At 36.8% G+C, this 22,130-nt stretch overlaps 1 protein-coding gene across 3 annotated transcripts in view; it reads right to left on the reverse strand.

Moving 5' to 3' along the window:
- The window catches only part of LOC102690939 (ras-GEF domain-containing family member 1C), a 49,561-nt gene that overhangs the window by 16,935 nt on the left and 10,496 nt on the right, over positions 1 to 22,130 (reverse strand). For 2 of the 3 annotated variants that reach the window (XM_015349612.2, XM_006631768.3), the window contains 5 exons: positions 9,794 to 9,976; positions 8,179 to 8,301; positions 7,678 to 7,815; positions 5,207 to 5,419; positions 3,182 to 3,256 (listed from right to left, as the gene is read on the reverse strand). In XM_015349612.2, coding sequence (XP_015205098.2) covers positions 3,182 to 3,256; positions 5,207 to 5,419; positions 7,678 to 7,815; positions 8,179 to 8,301; positions 9,794 to 9,976 — 732 coding nt within the window. Of the gene's footprint in view, positions 1 to 3,181; positions 3,257 to 5,206; positions 5,420 to 7,677; positions 7,816 to 8,178; positions 8,302 to 9,793; positions 9,999 to 22,130 lie in introns of all 3 variants that reach the window. The other variant, XM_015349613.2, reaches the window with a different exon arrangement.

The raw sequence follows: 22,130 nt of genomic DNA on the forward strand, positions 1-22,130 counted from the left end.
TAAAAATGTTAAATTAAGTAAAAAGAACTTACAGCTCACACAAAGACTCTAAGATGATCTCGCGGAAGAAAAAACACCTGTTTTTTGTGCATAAAACGTGTTTTTAACTGATTTATATATATAAAGTCTTTTCATGTTGATTTAAGTGTCCTTCTTTCAGTTGGGTTGCATGAATATTGTTATAATTTCTCTATTATTATCAAATCCCTCAACTCGTTCACTTGTGATAATTTTGGAAATATTGTGAAATGTTTCTTTTAACTCGGACTTTGTAATGTTGGGCGCTCTGGACGAGTTAAACTTTGATAAATGTATATCCCACAAGCTATGCTGTAGTGGCTTTAAAACTATACAACATCGCACTGTTTGCATGTGGCACATCTTTGTTCAAGTTTTAAAACTACAGTATGGAAAAACAAGCGTTAAGAAAAAACAGGACATTTGATTGCTGGCCGCCTTATGTTAAACAGCAACAATGACAACAGAGCATGTTACTGAAAATTCCTTCCCATCCTCCAGAACTGGCAGAACTGTCTATTCTACATAACATTACACAGTGGGGTGTTAACACTCCTAGCCTTGTGAGAAGTATGGAGCTGCGTTACATAAAGTGGCTGCATTGGAATATACTAGTAGGTAAAAGTTAATTCCAAGCTGGAAAGAAAAGACACAACATCTCCTCTATAAATCTTCAGTTTACAGACCATCCAAGGTAATTTATTATTAATAATATCTTCCATATTGCATTGAAATTGCAATGTTTTTTACAAGTGTAAACCCACCTATTTTCTAACCGCTTTATCAAGGACAGGTAACAGTTTCACCTTTCCCCCTTCCCTTTACCTGCCTGACTTGTTCCCATTTTTAACTATTTGATGCATAAAAATATAGCATAATGCCTATGCCACTTGCACCTGGGATCAGTTTTATTCAAACTAAGGTTTCTAAAAATGCAAACAGGTACCAGATATTGTTTAAATAAAAGCCCTGAAATGTTTCACAAACGCAATCTTTAAATCTGTAGGTTGCAGGCTCCGTGTCATTCATATTTTTATTTCATTATTAGTATCACTTAACATTGAACATGAAAAACACAAAAAATGTTAATATAGTGTACATCATACTTACTATTTTATTCTTCAAAAAGTCTTTGTTAGAAGAAAAACTAGTGCCCAAACCGGGTATTGAACTTGGATCGCCTACATAGAACCCCTATCTATGTAGGGGTTCTATGTAGGCGACAAACCCGCTGTACCAATGGGCTGCTCCCGAACATAGCTGAGATGAACAGCTTAAAAATGTTTCGAAAGTAAACATGTGTGAATGAGTCAAATTAAAAATAAAACACGTTTACAAAGAAAGTGGATTACAGTAATACTACCAGCTATATAAATACATATATTTAGATCCTTAAATTAATATCGTTATTAATTTCCTTAGATAAGCGATTCCATATTATATTCCCTATTAGTGGATTCTAAAAAGTATGAGGTTTTTTACTGTGCTAACGAGAGCAAGTATTCATAGAAAAGATTAAAACATGGAACACAGAGGGAGTTTCAGAAATTAAGCAGAGGTCTGGAACACCCTGTCTCAAAAATAGACATTTAATAAATTGAAGTTTGTGAAAACAGTGAGAAATCACCCTGTACAAAATACAATTTTAAAATACAAGCAGTTTGAAATTATTAGTTGTTATTAATAAATCACTTAACTTTGAATGTGGTGTGATATTTAGAAATACCAATAAAGTCAGTATAGTGTCGATAATATTTACTATTTTAGTTTTTCAAAGAAATGTTTATTTGTTTAAAGAAAACTCCTGGCAGCGGTTGGGTTCAAACCCCCAACTCCAGCATACAAGGCACACACCTAACCCATTACACCAACTTGCCACTTGACAACTTAAGCTGTAGCTGAAAAGGGCAGGCAAAAAGTTTCCAAATAATCAAGGGTGAATGAGTCGAATTGATGCAGATGTTTACAAAGAAAGTGTACTACTGTGATAATTTGAGCTATATGAATATAATTATATCACATATTATATTAATCAAATTCTAAAAAGTATGCATTTCTTTTACTGTCACAACAATCACAAGTATGCATAGAAAAGGTTAAAACATTATAACTTTTTATGAAGTATATAAAGTTAATATAGTCAGAAGGAGCACGTAAAAACTTTTCCAAAATAACCAGAGTATGTAACCGAATTAAAGACTTTGATGCTTAAAATGTTTAGGAAGAAAGTGGAATACTGGTGGGTATTTTCTATTTAAACTACCAATACCAGCCATATACAGTTTACATAATATGTTCATATTCCTAAATTAATATTGTTTATGACCTTCAGACACGCTCCTCTTCTTTTTATGCTGAGCTACTAAAATTGCCCTTTAGTTGTAAAATTCCATATTAATATTCAATATATAATATAATATTCAAGCGGATTTAAACATGCACAGTAAAGAGATTAAATGATTAAATAGTTTCACTAACAACCAATGCACCACAAGTGCCGACTGTCGGTCATTTTGGCAAGCCAATCACGTACTGTTGTATAACACGCTAAACTGTAGATAATTTCGCACGGTACGGGGTTTTACCATGCATTTTGAATGGCTGCATCTGTAGGTAACAGCTGTTTTTGTAGCTCATTTTTACAATAGTTATCTCAGAAAACAAATACTGAAATCGTAAAAAAAAAAACATTACAATGTTGCTGGTATCAATGATAAAATTATAAATCTCTACTTCTTAAAACTTAAATATAGTGCTTAATAAGCTCAGTTTTAATAAGTTCAATAATACAAATCATATAGAAATTGGAGTTAGGATTTTAAACATAAGACATTCAAACTCATTCTGCTAAAGAGACAGAAAACAGACAGGGGTTATAGAGCAGCCATAGACTAAAGGTAAAACAAAAAGTTTTAGTGGGGCACTGGAAGACAAATGAACACAGAATGAAGTAGAACTAATGTGCCTACTTACGTTTTCCACAGTGACCTGAAATGGCATTAGGTTCGCCCGAAATATTATAATTATTCCAAGGATATCTAGGGTTCTCTGACAAAGCACAAAAACATCTTATTTTATCATAAAGTGAACTACACCTACAATCTCCTACACTGCTTGAACTAGATTTCAATCTAGCTTGTAGATTGAAAGAACTTTATTTTACCTTTGTGCCATCCAGAGGATCTTTATGTACAAATGCCTGAACAAATTCCTCTGGACCAATGTGGCTCAGTCGTTCCTAGAAGAAAATTTAAATAGCGGATAACCCATGAAGCAAAAAAAAAACAAAACACAAATATTTGCAATTATACTGTCCACACATGTGTTAAGCAATAATCATGCACAATCACAATAAAAACTAAACCAGTTACATTTAATTAAGAAGATCATATACTTTGCAGGTCATAATACGTGATTGCTCAAACAATCTAAATCTGCTCTTGCAGCCACTGGCTAATATACTGTAGATGTGGTACAGTATAGTACAGTGTCTTTCTCTAACAGAAACATTTTTATTTTTATAGATACATGACATTGTCAGATCAAACATCCTTTCTCAAGCCTCAAGCACTATGTAGGCAGCAAGCCCATCATAGGGTGGTTTAAAATACAAACTCACTCAGGCCTAAAAAAAATTACCTCAGGCTGCTAAAGCTGTCCTTCAGAATAATGTAAAAAGTGAAAGTACCGTTTCATTCATAAAAGTAACTTCTGCCTATGGCATAATTAAAAGTTGTTCTGCAATTTCCCTCACGGGATCAATAAAGTATCTATCTATCTAATGTATAAAGTACATGCACATTACAAGTGCTTTCAGCTAAACAAGGGGTAAAGCTGATATTAGTTATAAAGTGAAGACAAAAGCAGAAATGGCACTTGTGTGGTTCTGTACATTTCTTTTGTACATTTTCAATTGGAAGACCACATCATATGAATTTCCAATATTTATATCATATCCATTTGTTTTTCTTCTGATCTGCCTCTGTGAAAATGTAGAAATTTCAATATCCATGAATTTGTCACCCCATCTCTTGTCTTTTCAACAAATGGCTTTAATAAAAGCAGGTGTAAGTGAATGGTGAGGAAAATGTCAATGCAGATTTCTGTGATAAATATAATATATAGCATGCAGTGGTGCCAGAAGCACAAAGTCCAGTTTTATTAGCTTACTTAGAATTACTCTACTAATTTCAGGTATCCAATATAATTTACTAACAATAAATGAAAGTCTCAATGAATTACCATAAGCATTCTTCTTTCAAGTAAACGTATGCATGAATATATTCCAATACATCGGTACACTCTTGTTGTCATAACTACTACTGCTGCTGCTGTTAAATCAGTCAATAATTCACATTAATCTTTTGTTTTTCCATGTGTATAGAAAAGAGGTTATACATCATTTTAATCTTACATTAGAATGCATCAATTAGTTTCTCATTTCTGAAAGACAATTTATTAGTGTTAGTTTGCAAGTTGTCTAATATACTGTATGTTATAAAACACGTATCAGACAGTTAATACTGACAAAATCTTTATCTGCTAGAATGAGAGTCATAAAGAACTAATATATGCTTTATTACTTGCACCAGAAAAAAATAGTTTAAGAAAAAAGGTTGGGAATAATGGGAAAACATGCTACATTAGCATAAAATAGAACCAACCATTTTCCTCGTCTGTTGCAGTCCATCTTCTATCTGAATTGGGTATTAAACTTAAACAATAAAGTGACTTAAACAATAAAGATGATTGCAGGTTGAGCTTTGTGATCATGCTTTTGAGTCATGGTCATGTCACTAGCTGACTGATACTAGGATTCCCCAAACAGAGCAGCACAATTGGTGCTGTTGGGGGTAGGGTGTGCAAAGTCACTCGATTAATGAGCAGTGAGTTAAGATGTAAAAAAACACAACTGTCAATTCCAAATTGGGTATAAGCAAAATAATTGAAAACTGAATTCAATATTCATAGGGGATGCAAAGGTTGACAAAATGATTCCAAAAGCATTTTCCTATCAGTTCTACCCTCATTTTATGATTTAAAGAAATACCTTCCACTGCTAACTATTACCCCAGAATTACTTACAATTGTAATAAAGTCTTCTAAAAATAAACAATGCAAGAGAACACAATTTAACAATCATCATTGATGATTTGGTGACACTACCATAGCAGCACAGCTGACTCACCAGTTCCACATGAGTGAGTTGTTGTGCGAGGGTGTAGGGGTCATTACAGATGCTCAGGATATCCCTTTGAATGGGGGCTGGTTTAGTTTTGAAAGCCACCAGCTTGTCAGAGACTGAGGCATTAACTTTGACAATGCTCTCTTCACCCTGGTTCAGAGTGGTCAGCTTCTGATTTAGGTTCTGAAGAAGCTGGTTCATCTTCTTCCAGTATGCCTGCAAAAAATATTTAATATATATATATTCAGCTTTTGCATACTAAATATACCCTTTTGCTTTAAATCCTCTGGTTCCTATCACAAAAATGGCACCTTTATAGTTACAGCAACTATGACAATATTTTAGCATTGTTGAGAGGGTCTCTGTGAACTTTGCTCACACATTTTCTGCTGAAGCTGCAATATTTTATAAGGTGGACATACTAAACTAGTTTGAACTGGATTGGAAGTTTGGTTGAACACAAGGACTATTATGTAATTCTATACTGTGTTATATAGGAACGTGTGCTACGAACCTAAGTGTTAAAAGAAGTTGTCTTTGGCAAATAGAGAAGAAGAAGATGAGTATGATTTTGGAAAACTGCCAGTATGATAAGCACAGGGAAGCACTATAGGTAACAGAAAGATATTTAAGGACTGTTCGAGTTTAATTACTTTGAGAAAAATACACCAAGGATCTCTGTGTGTTTTGCTCCCATACACATTACATAAAAACTTATTTTAACTTCTGAGATGGACTCCTGACTGTCTTTTAAGGGGAAGCAGGAAAATGCATCCAACAGTATTCTCCTATAGTAAACTGCACAATTTTCAACAGAATTGGCATACCTTCAATTCTTTTTTTCTTTACAACTGACAGTATGTTGAATTATCCAAGCAGGAGAAGCATAGAAGCATGCAGAGAAATGTAATAGGATAAAATGGGAGGAAATATGATTGTACATCTAATAATAGACAGAAATAAAAAGATATGTTTATTACAGTGGGAAATAAGGCCATATTAAACCATCTTTAATTGCTGAACGGAGTGTTAAGTCAATGTGAACCACCATATACAGTAGGTCAATGTGATCCAGGGTTAAAATGTTCATTCTAATCAGATTTGGGTCACTTTAAATGGGTAATGTCCTGCTTGCTTAATTTCATGCAGAGGTCTAGAATTAGAATGTATTTACCAGATAGCATCAAATACAATATCAAACAAACAGCATCATACTGTTTGGAGGTAGAGCTAAGGAGTGCAAGACTGCAGTTACCCAGGGTGGGTGGGGTGACATAACTCTCAGAGCTTTTTATGTGTTCTCTTTTCCCGATGTACAAAACCTACACTGCAGCAGACCTTTGTAGTCTTTCCAATTTATTCCTAAACACATGTTGTGTACCACAGGTGAAATGTCCCTCAGAAATAAACCTGTGCCATACTTTGCAGTGCTTTTGTCTCACATAAAGAAAATCTGCAAACAACCACACATTCATCAATGCCATCCTGATTGAGTGGTGGTGTCTATTTTTTTCCTCATTTAAAAACCATGGCCTATTCTTTAATTTACTCTACCAAATCTCTGCTAGGGCAGTCTGCCGAACGCTTATAGATTTTAATTTAATGTTAGCAGCAAGGACTTGAGAGCACACCCAGAGACAGAGCTGGAAATGAGGGTTGGGGGCATTAGCTAGCTCTTTTTAATCTGTGATTTGTGGGGCTAACTTGCACTGCATCATAATCAGAAGACTTGAGTTGCAATACCATTCCCAGAAAAAAATGCAGTTATGCTGAGGATGTAATTATTATGCACAAGACTACACATTGCCCATTCAGATAAGATTTTTAATTAAATGGAGACAACCACTGCCTTTTAATCTATGATACTAATAGCTATGTAGAAAAATTTGAGCTACCACTTAAAAATTTCATAAAATGTACCTTTGCAAGAAATGAATCTATTTAATCTCTCTGATTTTGTTGATTACATGCAAACCTTTAAATTTTTAATATTATTGCAATAAAAAAAGATTTAACTTTTTATGAACTTATAAAGCCTTCCAAAGTTCATGAAGACAAGCTGAAACAGGTTTGACTTTAAGGTCCGGGGTAAATTGTTTACGTGTCTCAACCCAAATCTCTCGTTCTGGGGTTTCAATTTCATAGATGTGCCATCTTAGGTCATGGGTTTCATGAGAGAGAATTTTCAACTTTTACTCAGAATTAGCCTTATGAAGAATAGGGCTGAAAGATTCCTGCTTGGTCCTCAGAGGTAAAGGCTTTTTGTGACTGAGCCACCCTGTTTCAGCTATAGAATATATATTTATCAAGGAGTACCATGAAGAATAAAAAGGAAAAGAAAACAATGCTAACAAAGTGAGAAAGATATGAAATGGATCTTATCATGGATCTTATCAAAATCAGGTTATAGCATCTTTATTTGCATTTTTTAAAAATGTGCTGTTTTTCACAAATTCGCCTGATTGCCCACTTACCTCATCACAGGGAGCTATCCTATGGATTATGTCCTTCAAGTGCCCCACCATCTGTTCCTCTCTGAAGTCAGAGGGAAATGTTTCTGTCCACTCTGTCAACAATTGCAGTATCTTTGGCCCAAACTTGCGGACTTTTGCCTGTAAAATAGAATCCTTCAATTTTTCTGAGGCTGATTTAATATAATAATGTAATGTAATATAATGTGGTTTCATTTCACAAAAAACATTGGCATCAGTAGTGGAAAAGTATAAATCTCAATAACATTGTTATTAACTTTGTAATGTTTAAGAAGACAAAAACCCTGTTGTTTCTTGCAACAAAAATCCACCTGAAATAGGCAGGTGTACCGAATGCATATTATTTTGATGCTTTGTTGGGAAAGAAAGACTACACTCGACTGCATGTACAGTATAACACACCTCTCACTTCCTTGCATTTGAAAGCTGTATTAACAATGTTTGAAAAGATCAATAGACAATTTTGAATTAAAAATCACCCACCTTATCAAGCACAGGGTCATCCAGATGTTGCTGTTCGATACACATGTGGCAGACTCTGGAAAGCAGGTCATGGGGTTCGATGAAGAGGCGAGAGCTCAGCAAGAAGGTAAAGATATAGGCTTTCTATGAAAATAGAAGGAGACAGGAGAAGGAGAGAAGAACAGACCTCACATTTCCAAAGCAGCACACACATAACAGATCTTGATTCCACACAAACTGTTTGTACATTAGAAGTGTCTACTCCTGGTGCTAGAAGGCCAGTGTTTCTGCTGGCGTTCTAGGTATCTTTAATCCGCCAGCAAAAATGTTTTTTTCAATTTATCCAATCATATGTTGAATCTCTTTTAGAACTGAGCTGAAATGATGTCTTGAAGACACACCAACCCCCTGTACCAGGACCAGGACCAGATAATAAAAGTTTTTATAGGCTATTCATGTGAAAAACTGGAATCCCTATAAGAACCTTTTTTTTATTTTTATAGGTTCGGACTGTGCACCTTTGAATGTCTGAACTGCTAATTACAATCTAATCATTGCTATTGTGAAATGAGAAAGTGTTTCACTTGTTGATTTAAGCAGCAGCTTTAGGTGGGACAGGTTTTGAAAAAGTAGTCAGGGCCCCACTGTAGCCTTAAGTTTACCAGACTAGGGCACTGGTTCAGGCTCTGGTCTAGAATACCTCCTATTGCTCCACAACCACCACTAGCAACAGAAAAACAGTTTTTCCACTTCCATTGCAATAGTGACAAGGCCCCGTCTTGCTAAGTTTCCATGGTTTGACTAGAATAGGACAGAAGCAAGTAACAGTGCTGTTAGAAACTAGATGTTAACACAAAGTTCTAGAAATTAACACATGGATAAAAAAGGATGGCAAATTTAAGTAAATGAGGAAAGGTTATGTTTAACCTAATAATACCTTTTAAAATTTCATGTGAGATACCCCCATTTCAGTTTAAGAATCCCCATCTTATCCAAGATGACGTATGGAATGTCAGTTTAAAGTAGTACTGTATGTTGTACTGTCTCTAATATAAATCCCAACCTCCTGAATATGTTATCCATACAGTATTTGCAGGGCCCAGAAGTAAAGAATTCAGAATTCATCCATTGCTGAACTATAGAACCTCAAATATCTCATGTATTATAAAACCCAGTTTTGGGGAAAGTTATTTTTAAAAGTAATCCATTAAAGTTACAATTTATTGTGTAAGAAAAGACATTCTAAAATGAAAAAATTGCTTTTCAGAGAAACTGTATTACTTTACATAGTAACTATACACACACTACATACACCAGGGTTACTGATCACTTTTTAAAGTAAATTTTCCATCCAATCTTTATCAATGGGAGTTGGTCATCTGCTAGATTTTGCTTATTCAAATTCTGAATTATATTATTGAATAATAAGAAACAAGATAGTTACCTAGTAGAATGAACTATTACCAGACTTCATTTTCAAGGCTTTTTTTATTGACCTCCTGCCAATGCAAGGACATCTAAAAGGCAGATACAGTATGAATGCCAATTGAGCTGCCCTACATTACCAGTTAAAACCATTATGTAAGCAGAGTGTTAATGCATGAACGCCACCCTGTCTGGAGGCCCCCAGGCTCACCTCAGGGTAATACTCAGTGGTGGGGACCAGGTGCTGAATGAGAGTGTCCAGAGAAGCTGAGTTGAGGGTGCCGTCCTGCAGGCTGAGGCCTTCTTGCTCAGGCTCTTTCGTAGGCTGCAGATGGGGGCTGAAGCCACTGGGAGTGAACATACTTGTAGAGCTCAGCGTCTGGGGCATGCCTCCCTGGGAGAGATATCACCACATACTTTACAGACATGGTGATAAGTCCAGATGAGCAACAGGTATTGTACAAGCTGCTTTAGAAATGTGCAAGTTACTTAAAAATGTACATTTAGATTTTTTAATATAAATGTACATTTATATTAAAATGACTGGCCGGCAGCATTTTGTTTCTCTTGGTCCTCATAAATCCCCCATGGCCTCAGTCAATCACGGTGTGCTGCAGGGTACAGTCTTGACCAAACATTTTTATTTGACTCTCTTCAAATCTAAACTCAAAACTCACCTATGGCTTTTCCAACATTCTATCTTATACAGTTTTGTTTATGTTTTCTTTTTCCTTTTCTTTATCAGTGAGCATCCTTGAGTTTGGAAATATGGTTTATAAATAAAAGTTATTATTTGTACTACTACTGCTACAGCTTTGGCCCTTGTGACACAGTGGCATCCCATAGAACCTATCCCTGTGTTTTCTTGTCCAGAGCAGGTGCAGGAAAATGTAGGGAATTTCCTAGTGAGAAGACAATTGGTCAGGTTACATTTAAAACGAGGAAGCAGATCTTCCAGGTGGTTAGTTAAAGGGGAACTGCAGTTAAAATTTCTCAGACCAGTTATTAAATCTTGGTAACAAAATAAATGAATTGATGGTATAGAAAAAATGTACAAATTCTGAAATAAGCTCAAAATTGAGAACTTAGTACTGTATGATTGCCATTGTTGTCGCAATTCGCTGGTCTCACCAGGGGCAAGAGCAAGAGCTCACACAAATTGTGATGTGGAGCAGCCCTTCCTGCTCACTAGTCACTGTAATGCCTAATGTAAGCCAGCAGCCATATCACCCTGCAACTCACAACTGGCAACCCACTGAAGCTAAGCAGGTGTGAGCCTGGTCAGTACCTGGATGGGAGACCACTTGGGAAAAACTAGGGTTGCTGCTGGAAGAGGTGTTAGTGGGGCCAGCAGGGGGAGCTCACCCTGTTGTCTGTGTGGGTCCTAATGCCCCAGTATAGCGACGTGGACACTATACTATAAACAGGCACCATCCTTCGAATGAGACGTAAAACTGAGGTCCTGACTCTCTGTGGTCATTAAAAATCCCAGGGTTCTTCTTGAAAAGAGTAGGGGTGTAACCCCGGCGTCCTGGCCAAATTTCCCATTGGCCTCCTAATAATCCCCATATATGAATTGGCTTCATTACTCTCCTCCCCACTAATAGCTGATGCGTGGTGAGAGTTCTGGTGCACATTGGTAGTGGAGGTGGAGCACTTTGAGTGGAGTGTCCAGAAAAGCGCTATATAAGTGTAAGCAATTATTATTATTAGTAATGTGATGTACAGTATGAGCGAATAAGTACATATTGTATAGCAGACATTTCACCACAGAGATGTTCCAATGTGATCTGCATACAGTAAGTAGTATCTGTAAGCAAAACTGTCTTGAAGTCAAGGGCAATATTTCTATTGGAATAACAGAGATGTATTCACAAGCCTGTTTGTTTAAAATGCAATAAGGCCGCTTCAAGTCATTGGATGTTTTGTTACCTCGCTCTGAATCACAGAATATGGTTTTACAAGTTACTGTGTACATTTTACTTTTATTGTCGTTTGAAATACACTCATCAAATGCTAATTCTTTCTAACCCCCAAATTTAAAAATACTGTTGAAGTTCTCTTTTAACATTTGTCGTCTGAAGACAGACGTCAACAGTTGTGTTATTTCACCAGACAGAGAGAGGCAAGGAAGCATCTGACTGACCCAGCACCTGATTGGTGATGGAGCTTTTGTGAGTTTTGCACATGGAAGTTTCTGTGAGAGGAGTTTTGAGTAAACCTTTCAGAGTAAAAGTTTCAAAGAGAGAATCTTAGTACAGTCCTGGTACAGAGGTATTTTTGAGAAACAGTGTTATGAATCCGGTAAGCACCTTAGGTTTCCGGTTAAGGAGTGGGATTAAAAAAAATACAGTTACAAAAGAATATTTCCCCACAATGTAAATAAAGAGTACTGGCTTTGTACCTCATTGCTGTGTTTGTGTATTTTTTATCTAGACTCACGTACTATATTAAAAGATTGCTACTACTGTGTTCCACCCCCAGCCGTGTTACAAGGAATGTTTTGACCCTTTTGATTACTGAGCCCCTTAACTGTGTACAATTTAGTATTATATTCCTATATATATTAGTATTACTAATTGGGTGGGGCGGTAGCACTGTGGCTAAGGATCTGCAGCTGTGACTAGAAGGCTGCCAGTTCAAATCCTGTGGCTGGCAAAGGAATCCTACTCTGTTGGGCCACTGAGCAAGGCCCATAACCCCAACCTCTCCAGGGGTGCTGTATAAATGGCTGACCTTGCACCATGTATCCCATGGAGAGCAAGCTGGGGTATGTTAGAAGACAAATTCCTAATACAAGAAATTGTATATTTTTTTTTGTATTTTTTTATTGTACAGTTAACCAACAAATTAACTACCATATAAACAGATCATGCCACTTAAGTTTGAGAATAATCCTACTTATACAGTATGCAGAATACAGAACAAAAACAGGGATTTGACACACAGGTACAGCATGGCAGGGGCACATAGGTAATTTGTGTGAAGATATGTTCCTGTCATGATCCTCACCAAGGAAAGGGAACTGAAAGGCTGTGCCCCTGATCCTCTGTCAGCTACACAGAGGAGAATATGCCCACCAAAACTGATGAGAGGATCATATGTTGATTCTAAGAAACGAAATACAGAAGCCTGTGCAAGCCATATTTCAGCACAAGGCAGGCACATTTTCAGGCCCATTTCTTCAGCAAGCACCTTAGCAACAGGCAGTGCTAAAATCATTAATACAGTCTTGGTATAGAAATGCCAACGGTTACTGAGCCAGACATATCATTCAAATGTTGTGTCATAAACACAACATGTTTTGTGTTTTTCAAAGTCATCTGCTTTTCCCCCCCAGAGTTCTAATGGCATATTTGTACTGCAAACTGGAAGATGGAGTCCAAGCATACTGTTAGCTTTTGGTCCAAGATCCCACTTTAGCAGTACCCTGCTAATCTTATGTTGCCACTACTATTTCTGACTGTCAGTTAATGCCAGTATGGATCAAGACCTTAAGCCTCCAACCTAGACTGTAGTGCTCATCCTGGCACTTCCATGCCTTAAAATGCCTTAATCAAATTCACCACTAACAAGCCCTTCGAAATTCAAACAAAAAACAACAACACAATTTCTTATAACAGTACCCGTTTTTAAAAATTAGAATCCAAGAATTTGTAATACAAACTTATGTCTCCTTCTTTTTTAATCTATTATTATTGTTCTATAAATAAGGTAATTATTTATAGGTAATAAGGTCCATTTCAATCTATCAATTACCAACATATTGAAACACACAGAACAGGAAATTAAATGTATTAAGATGGCTGTGAAAATACATCAGATTGGGGAAGAAACCTATTATTTTTTAGCAGCTAGTGTTGAATACCCAAATGAATGAACAGCCTTTGAAAAAAAGAACAGCTGTCTCTCAACTATGGTAAAATTAATAGATCCATGCTATAACCTCCGTCTGAAACCAGCCTGTTATAGCTTTTTATAGAGCCACATCGATTTTACTTCCATTTACTGGTGAAGCACATCAGTCTTCACAATAACCTTCGCATTACCTTTATAGTGTACTGTCTATGTAGTGCAAGAGTTCTGTACCATGTAGCACTTGAAGTGTATTGTAGATAGCCATCAAATTCCATGCCCCATTCTTTCGAATGGGTGCTCTTGGGTATGATAATGCATATTGAAGCAGTCAAAAATGTTGTCACGTTTTATTACTTTTAGAACCTCTTGAGGACTTGAGTTTTTATTGCTTAGGATTGCAATCAGGAAAAGCAGAACTTTTTTTATGTAAGAGGGTTATTTAATTGCAAAATAAACCATTGCTCCTCTGTAGTGCAGAGTACATAGGAGCTACAATAAAACTGACATTTGTGTATCAGATTATACCATAGCCCTGGAGCAGGGTCTCAGGCTTTTCAAACTGGTTGTTTTACTGCCTTAAGCAAGTCCTTGGAGAAACAAAATATCAGTGTGGTAATTTTGTTTCAGAGTTCCAGATCCATCACTGCCAATGGACATTTTCTTTTTAAATTTTATTTCAGCATATCTTTTACACACTCTTAACTGGAAACCAAGATAACATTCACATATACCTTAAATACTTTGATGTTTTATTATTGTGTAAATTATTCTATTTAATTTCAAACTCATATGCAAATATCAAGTGATCAAAAGATCTGGCACTTATAACTTGCTGGTAAACAATACTTAGTAAGTTGCCGCATACTAAGGAATGAATGCAATGCAAAACCCAACCAACAGCAGACATAATTTGTTTCTGAAAGCTATTTGAAAGTGTAGCTGTACTGTGAAGCAGTATCTATACTGCACATATCCAGCACTACAATATTAGTACTGATCTATATTGCAGAAGTCATTAGAACGATTGCAGAGATCTGTTAACTTAGGCCATCTCAAAATATTTGTTAGAGCAAAGAAAAGTAACTGGTACCGACAGCTGCAACAACAAATGCCCTGCTGCAAGTGTTAAAGGAGGAAAAATAAACAGTGGAAGCCATAAACAAGGAAAACACACCATAAACAAGGGAAAACACTAAAGGTGATAACTCCTGTCACATGTTAAAGTGTGAAGTTCTGTAGTAACTTTTGTCTCTCAGTCTGCACTGTATATAAGAGTTGGGAAACTCTTGCAGGATGTCATTTCTGCGGGGCAGACCCAGTGCATGTTATGTACTTATTGAGGCTCAATAAAACTCAATCTGCACACAAGACTGTGTCCTGCTCCTCTGATGAAGAATTTCCCACATCAAAAGAATTGTCCCTTATAACTTGCTGGTAAACAATACTTAGTAAGTTGCCACATACTAAGCAATAAATGCAACACAAAACCCAACCAACAGCAGACATAATTTGTTTCTGAAAGCCATTTGAAAGTGCAGCTGTGAAGTCAGAAATGAGCAAAAATATTGCCAACCATCTTTAATGCAAAAGATTTTATATTACATGATTGCATTTTTAACATTGCCTGTGAAGATTAAACAAAATCAATTCTTTCTTTTGCAGATTACAACTAAAAATCAGGAATATATTAAAGTATGCTTGCCCGTATCTACATCATAATTTTAACCATGAATCTCTGTATCAAAGTATAGTGTAACGCATATGGCCACCATTGCAGGTTGTTCAAGCCGGCTTACCAGCGTGGTGACATCACCGCCCTTCCCTGTGAATAGCAGGGACCAAAGTCGTCGGGCTGACAGGAGATTTCCCTTTAGCTCAAGTGGCTGGGTCCCTGTTGAGTGACGCCGGAGGCCTGGGTATGAGTCCCCAATGGTGGGGGGGCGACCTGAGGCGGCAGAGGTGAGGGCGCATACCCACGTGAACCCAGGAGCGCTAAATGGGTGTCAGAGTGGGATGGGATAGCCCTTCGCCGAGGACGGCAAATTAAGCAGGGGAGAGTGTAACGCATACGGCCACCATTGCAGGTTGTTCGAGCCAGCTTACCAGCGCAGTGACGTCACTGCCCTTCCCTGTGAATAGCAGGGACCACAGCCGTCGGGCTGAAAGGAGATTTCCCTTTAGCTCAAGTGGCTGGGTCCCTCTTGAGTGACGCCGGAGGCCCGGGTTTGAATCCCCGACGGTGGGGGAACCGACCTGAGGTGGCAGAGAACCCAGGATTGGCAGAAGCTCGATGTCTGACCAGAAGGCATTACAGGGGGTGATCAGGTCAGCCCAGTCCATCAATCACTGGAGTATAGCTCCCCTCTATTTCAGACATTTTTACAACTTGCTGTCTCAGGAAGGCTGTAATTATTGCTAAGGATACCAGTCATCCTGGTTTCTAATTTTTCTACCCCCTTCCCTCTGGTAAGCGTTAAAGGAGCATAATGGCACAAACTTCCAGATTCAGAGACACACACTCACACTGATGTTTTTTGTTCTCACACCGCATATCTGACTTCTTTTAAGTTATATGTTATTTAACTTTTTGTTGTTTATCTTTGTATAGGAGTGTACATGTAAATAAGCATTTCATTGCACTTGTGTATATGACGATAAACTGAACTGAACTGAGTAGGAGACACTCTGTTTTTTAGATTGGGTTAGAATTTATCAATTAAATATAAAATATACAAAATATACAATTAAATATACAACACAAATGTAGACATGGATTTTGTATTAGCTTGTGTTTTAAGATATGGGATCTAGTGTTTCTTTGACTTCTATATTCTTATCAATAAACTCTGCCTTCATTATACTGTCCTGTTAACCTCTTTCAGATTCTGCTTGACTTTGGTACCATAACCATAGTGCAACTGGTTGGTCAGCTGTCATTTCTAGATAACAGGAATGAAAAACATTTACGGGTACAACTTCTAAACTCACAGATACCACTGCTCTTTAACAAAAGGACAATGTTGCAGGAGAAAAGAAACAGTGATCGTCTTGTGACGCACCAACAGACAAATCATTGTTAGAATAATGTGAAATTAATGTGAAAATGTAAGCAGGGAATGAACGTCTCTTGTCTGCTCTATGTACACTGAATAGAAAAATCCATCTGGAAGAGAAAAATGTCTCTTCATAACTCCAGTGGGCCAATGCTGAGTGAGTGGAAATCAAATGGATAATGACTTCTCTACATGAGAACTTTTTCTAGTCATGTAGTGCTCAGTAAGGACTTAGCAGCTGTGAAGCACTGAGGTTTAATCCTTTCACGGTTAGACACTTACTAGATGCAAAGAGAAGTTTGGTCTATGAGAGCAGATACAAACTTCCAAGAAACAGGATAAGCACTTCACTTGCAATATTAATTTATTCTCTCTTGTTTATTCTCTTTTACAGCCCTTCATGTCAAGTAGCCTCCCCAACCTACCATAAAATATACCAAAAACCTAATTATGGACTTATCTCCTTCTACCCCATCTAGATGAATAATAATACATTGAATATACTATTACAGCACATTGCAGGTATCATATATCATGGTTAATGTGCCCTGCCATGGTGAACTGAACACCCCTTAGACATAATGTTACTGGAAATGTAGGAAAAGAGGTATTAAAAAACAAAGGTAGCAAAACATTTGAAGCTGTATAATAAAACTAAGAAGCAAAACTTGCAATGTAAAGATGTGATCACTGTGTACAGGAATCACAACAAAGATAGAATATTTCAAGTTTTGTTTTAAGCTACAAGTGTTTCTACTAATAGACAGTTTAAGCAAACGAAACCAGTTTACAGAGGTTTAAACAAAAATGATAAGGCAAAACAGACTCTCACACAAACAGTGTTCAAATACCATTGTGTTTTTTTTTCCAGATTCATGATGCAGCTCCTAGGTCATTATTCACGACTGCTGTATTAATAATACACAACTGCTGTATTAATATTGTATAGGAGGAAGAAGAGACAAATGTAACTCATTGTTCATACTGTATTCCCAGTATAGTTTATATACTAAACTGTCAGCCTGGTTTACTACTTAGTGAATGTCTGAGAAGGACCCGTGAGAAAGAACATATTTTGAAAAAGTTCAGAAAACCACAGAAAAATCTATATTTTTTTCTCATTTAAATTCTATTACCCATAGGCTGGCAAAGCTAAATTTCAACTTAAAAAATCATGAACTAAGATGTCACAGTTCATTATCTACCTTTTTACAACTGTCTTTTTAAATTAATGTTCTTTGGCAAGCTGTGAAGCAAGTTTTAATTTTCAAGCCTACAATTTCACCCCACCCTCAGCTACAATAGGATTTGAGTTTAAGAGGTGTACACTGTACTTTGTTATGCATGAAAAACATCTTTTAAGTGTAAATATTTATCTGGCTTGAAGCTTGTATACCAAGTTCTTTAATAATGATGTTGAATCATAAGATCTTTAGGGTATTCATGCTTTTTTTTTAGCAAATGACATTAAGCCCATCTTGACGACAAATGGAAAAGCAGCAAAAAAGATTTCCTTAATACAATTCAGAAATCAGTTAAATCACTAAATATATTTTAATATTTTTGATGTTTCAAAATGTTTAATCAATTAATGTCATTTTAGTATTTACTTTGTAAATCTGTCCTTTGATCAAATTAGGTTTCCTGGCTGTCTTGCCAAATCAGTAGATAATAAACAAAGGCTCTTATTCATGTACAGCAGCCCAAACACATGAGTCACAAAGGAAAGAAATGTATTAAAGTGTGGGGGCTTTGGTGGTGGAGTCTGGTTTCATCATTCAAGAATAATTACCACATAGAAGAATTGCATCCCTAACCCTGATCCCATGAAATAATCCAAAACAAAGATTTCAGAATTTCTCCTAAACAGTGTTAATCATGTTACTTCTTAGGGAAAGGGTCACAGTGTGACAAAAATACTTTAATATAACTAACAGACAGACAGCAAATGCTGTGATTATTTGTACTGTGGCACAGACACCTCAACATCAGAGCAGGCAAAATGGGCACAGGACAAGGTACAGCTTTTACCTGCTGGGCTCAGTCTGTTAATTTAACTGATTGCACATGTTGAGGATTTATACAAACATGGATAATGGAAGATGCTCAGTTTTGGCTTGCAAAAAAAAGATGAAATGCCTCTTATTTTGACCTACTATTTTTAACTGCGGTTTTTAGAATTTTCTTTATTCTAAATGTGCATTTAAAGAATATTCTGGAGATGTTTCCTGCTGACACAATTGTTAATTTAAGCATGAAGACAAAAAGGCATTCTTGGAATAATCCACAAAGCAGAGCTGTTAGTAAGCTGCCTCAGTCCTTTGGACTCTGATCATAATAGAGATGGTATTTTGTTAACCCAAAACTTGTTTCATGGCATTTCCCCAAGCCTACTCATACATTTCAATCTTTCCCTTCTGCATTTCACATTTGGTTCAAGTGGAACAGGTTACAGAGAAGAAAACACTGAATATCAGCCAGTTAAAAACTGTCCTGCATCTCTGGTCCTTAATATACCTGGGCCTGCTATAAAGAAGTGAATATCCTACTGAATATTCACTTACCTATAGCAAAAAGTCAAGTTTTTCATTGCTTCTCTTAACTCGCATGCAGATACGTTGGCCGTAGCTGCTACATAGCCTGATTATTAACGTACTCGTTTGGCTCCCATTGTTTTCTTCTGTCTCTGTTTCATGTTACAATGTCACAATTTCCGTTGATATTCCGAGGTTCTGATCATTTTGCAAACCTGACTGTAGGTTTTCACAAATAGCAGGTACTGTAAGATAGTGCACAATAAGAAGAAGACAAAAACTATTTGAGGAAAAATGTATCAAATGAAGACAAAGCCCAGTCAGTTTCCGATTATCTGTGGAAGCCTTAAACATTAACATTTTCTTAGTGTAGCTAAAGGACAGAAAACAGAAATATTAGAGTAATAGGCAATACAAATGTATTTCTGTGAAGAAAAACTGTCGAATTCAATTCAATTTATTTTTATATAGCGCCTTTCACAACAAGGTTGCCCCAAGGCGCTTAATGTGTGAAAAACACATACAGTACTAAAACCAAAAAGAATAGTACAGACTAAAAAGAACTGTACTTCTAAAATGTGATGCATATATATTCTTTGTAATATTTGTAGCCTGCCTTGTCAAATGACACTCATTACAAGTCTATTTTGATCATAATATTTACCATACCACCGAATATAATGTTCACAAAAACAAGTTTAGAATACACCCATTGTCAGACCTGCTATATTTATACCTCAGTGTGATATGACGACAAGTGGCACACATGATGTGGCAGTGAAGTAACAGACACTTGAAAAAAATTAGGCTTTGCATCTCATTTTTGACAACTTCCAAAATACTACATTCTAATTAGGCATTACTGATACTTGCATGTGCACATTAATATACAGTAAGTACGTCCTTGATTTTGTATAATTATAATTACAAAGAAATGAAAATGACACTTCAAAAAGGTTTTTACTGTATCCATATAGCAAACAGATCTGCAAAATGCACTAAGAATTTAGTGTCAGGTGAAATAACAACACAACTTGTCACAAGGAGCCTGTGCTACAACATGAATGCCTGTAAACTACTGAACTAGTGGTCAAATGTGTTATGCTTTTTCCTTGTGTCTTCTGCATGATTAAAACTGGTTATGTGTCTATGACAATAGGCATGCAGTAAAATTCCTGTCCTCTACTTGATAATGAAGATCTCCTGTATCATTATCCAGAGTTACCGGCCTAAGAAGTCTTAGTGTCTTGCACATGTGTGATCCCAGAACTCCTGAAGTTAATAAGGGAAGACAGTGGCGAGTTAGGTCACTTATCAACCTACTGTATAATGTGAACAGGAAGTGTAAAGAAGGACAACTTGTAATTGAGTTGAAATGGCCCTGGTTTGAGTGTGTGGATGTTTGTGTATGTATGTGCACTGCAATGGACTGGCGTCCCGTCCAGGGTGAAACCTGTCTTGTGCCTGATGTTTGCCATGATAGGCTCTGGCTCCCTCATGACCCTGTATTGGATGTAACTATTAGAAAATGGATAGACAGATTCAAACTGTAACAACTGGAAGGCAAATTAAGAACTAATGGCCTCTTACACACTTCTGACGATGCTTCTACAGAGATATTAGCCTAAAATGCATATATACTGTATATATCAATCCCTTTTATGAAGAGAATGCCTTCTCCTATGGTGCTTCAGGTGTTGAGCATACTGTGACTAAACAAACTCTGCTTTGTAGCATTATCATGTATTGTTATCACTAAATAAAACAGCTGTTCTCTAGCTATGAAATACTACATAAATTCACTATGGGATTAATTGAATCATAGCAACATCAAGTGATTCATCAATATTGGCACAAAAGATACTATCACCTTGATTCTTATAGTAAAAGTATTTAACTAAAACCTAGCATTGTGCAACATTTCCTTGGAGACGGCAAGGCCTTGTGGGCTATGTACTATCACCAAACCTACAACTATAATTTGTTATTCCACAGAAAGTGCCATTTAGACCAACTCAGTGGTTCTCAAACTGTGGTATGTGCACCAGTTGTGGTACATGGAGTGCCGCCAGGTGGGACACCATATGACCCTCGAGCTTTGTTGTGTGCACTGAAAAATTAGGACGGGTTTTCATATTTTCTATTTTAATAAAATTAGTTTGTGTAGAATACGCAGCCTACGTAGTACGATACAGTGCACGCCAATACTTCAGAGGACACAAGAGCTACTATGTAATTTTATACCATTGTATAAGCATGCGTGGTATGAATGAAAACGGACAATTGTATTTAAAAAAAAGTTCTCCAGCAAATAGGGATATAGGAGAATGTACATGATTTTGGAACACTGGCAATCTTGTGAGCACAGGAGAGGATGATAGATAGAAAAATATCCAAGGACTGCTCTAGGTTAATTTGAGAAAAAAAAATACACCGAGCGTCTTTGTTTCGCTCCCATGCGCATGAAATAAAAACTTATTTTAGCTTCTCAGACGGACTCCTGAAACAGAAACGAGGAAAAATGCAAGCTTGCGGATTGCTAAAGCAGATAAGCCCCACACTATTTGTGAAGAACTGTTTACCGTTGGCAAAAGAGCTGACACGTACTGTATTATGTGTGGAGAAAAAGCTGCTAATCAGCTCGACCTGCTGCCCCCTCCGAAAGACACAGTTGTTCATAGAATTATTGATATGGCGGATGATGTCAAAAGTACACTGATAGAGCGCATTAAAATGAGCAGATGCTTTTCACTGCAATTAGATGAGTCTGTAAATGTCGTTGATATAGCCAATTTGCATGTTTACGTTAGATATGAATTTGAAGGCATGTCCCATGAGGACTTTCTGTTCTATAAACTACTACCAACAGGAACTACAGGAGAGCACATATTTCAGCTTCTGAATGAAATTATCAAAGAGAATGGCATTGACTGGATAAAATGCATCAGACTTTGTACAGAGAGTGCTAGGGCAACGTCAAGCTGACACAGCGGTGTAGTTGCACAGTAGCCAGGGTATCAGCAACAACAAGATGCTCGTTGGGTTGCTCTAGACTAAGAAACCATGTTAAGAAAACATTTCTGTGTAAGGAAATGTCTCCTGT

The sequence above is a fragment of the Lepisosteus oculatus genome, chromosome 11, assembly GCF_040954835.1.
Source record: "Lepisosteus oculatus isolate fLepOcu1 chromosome 11, fLepOcu1.hap2, whole genome shotgun sequence".
NCBI lineage: Eukaryota > Metazoa > Chordata > Actinopteri > Semionotiformes > Lepisosteidae > Lepisosteus > Lepisosteus oculatus.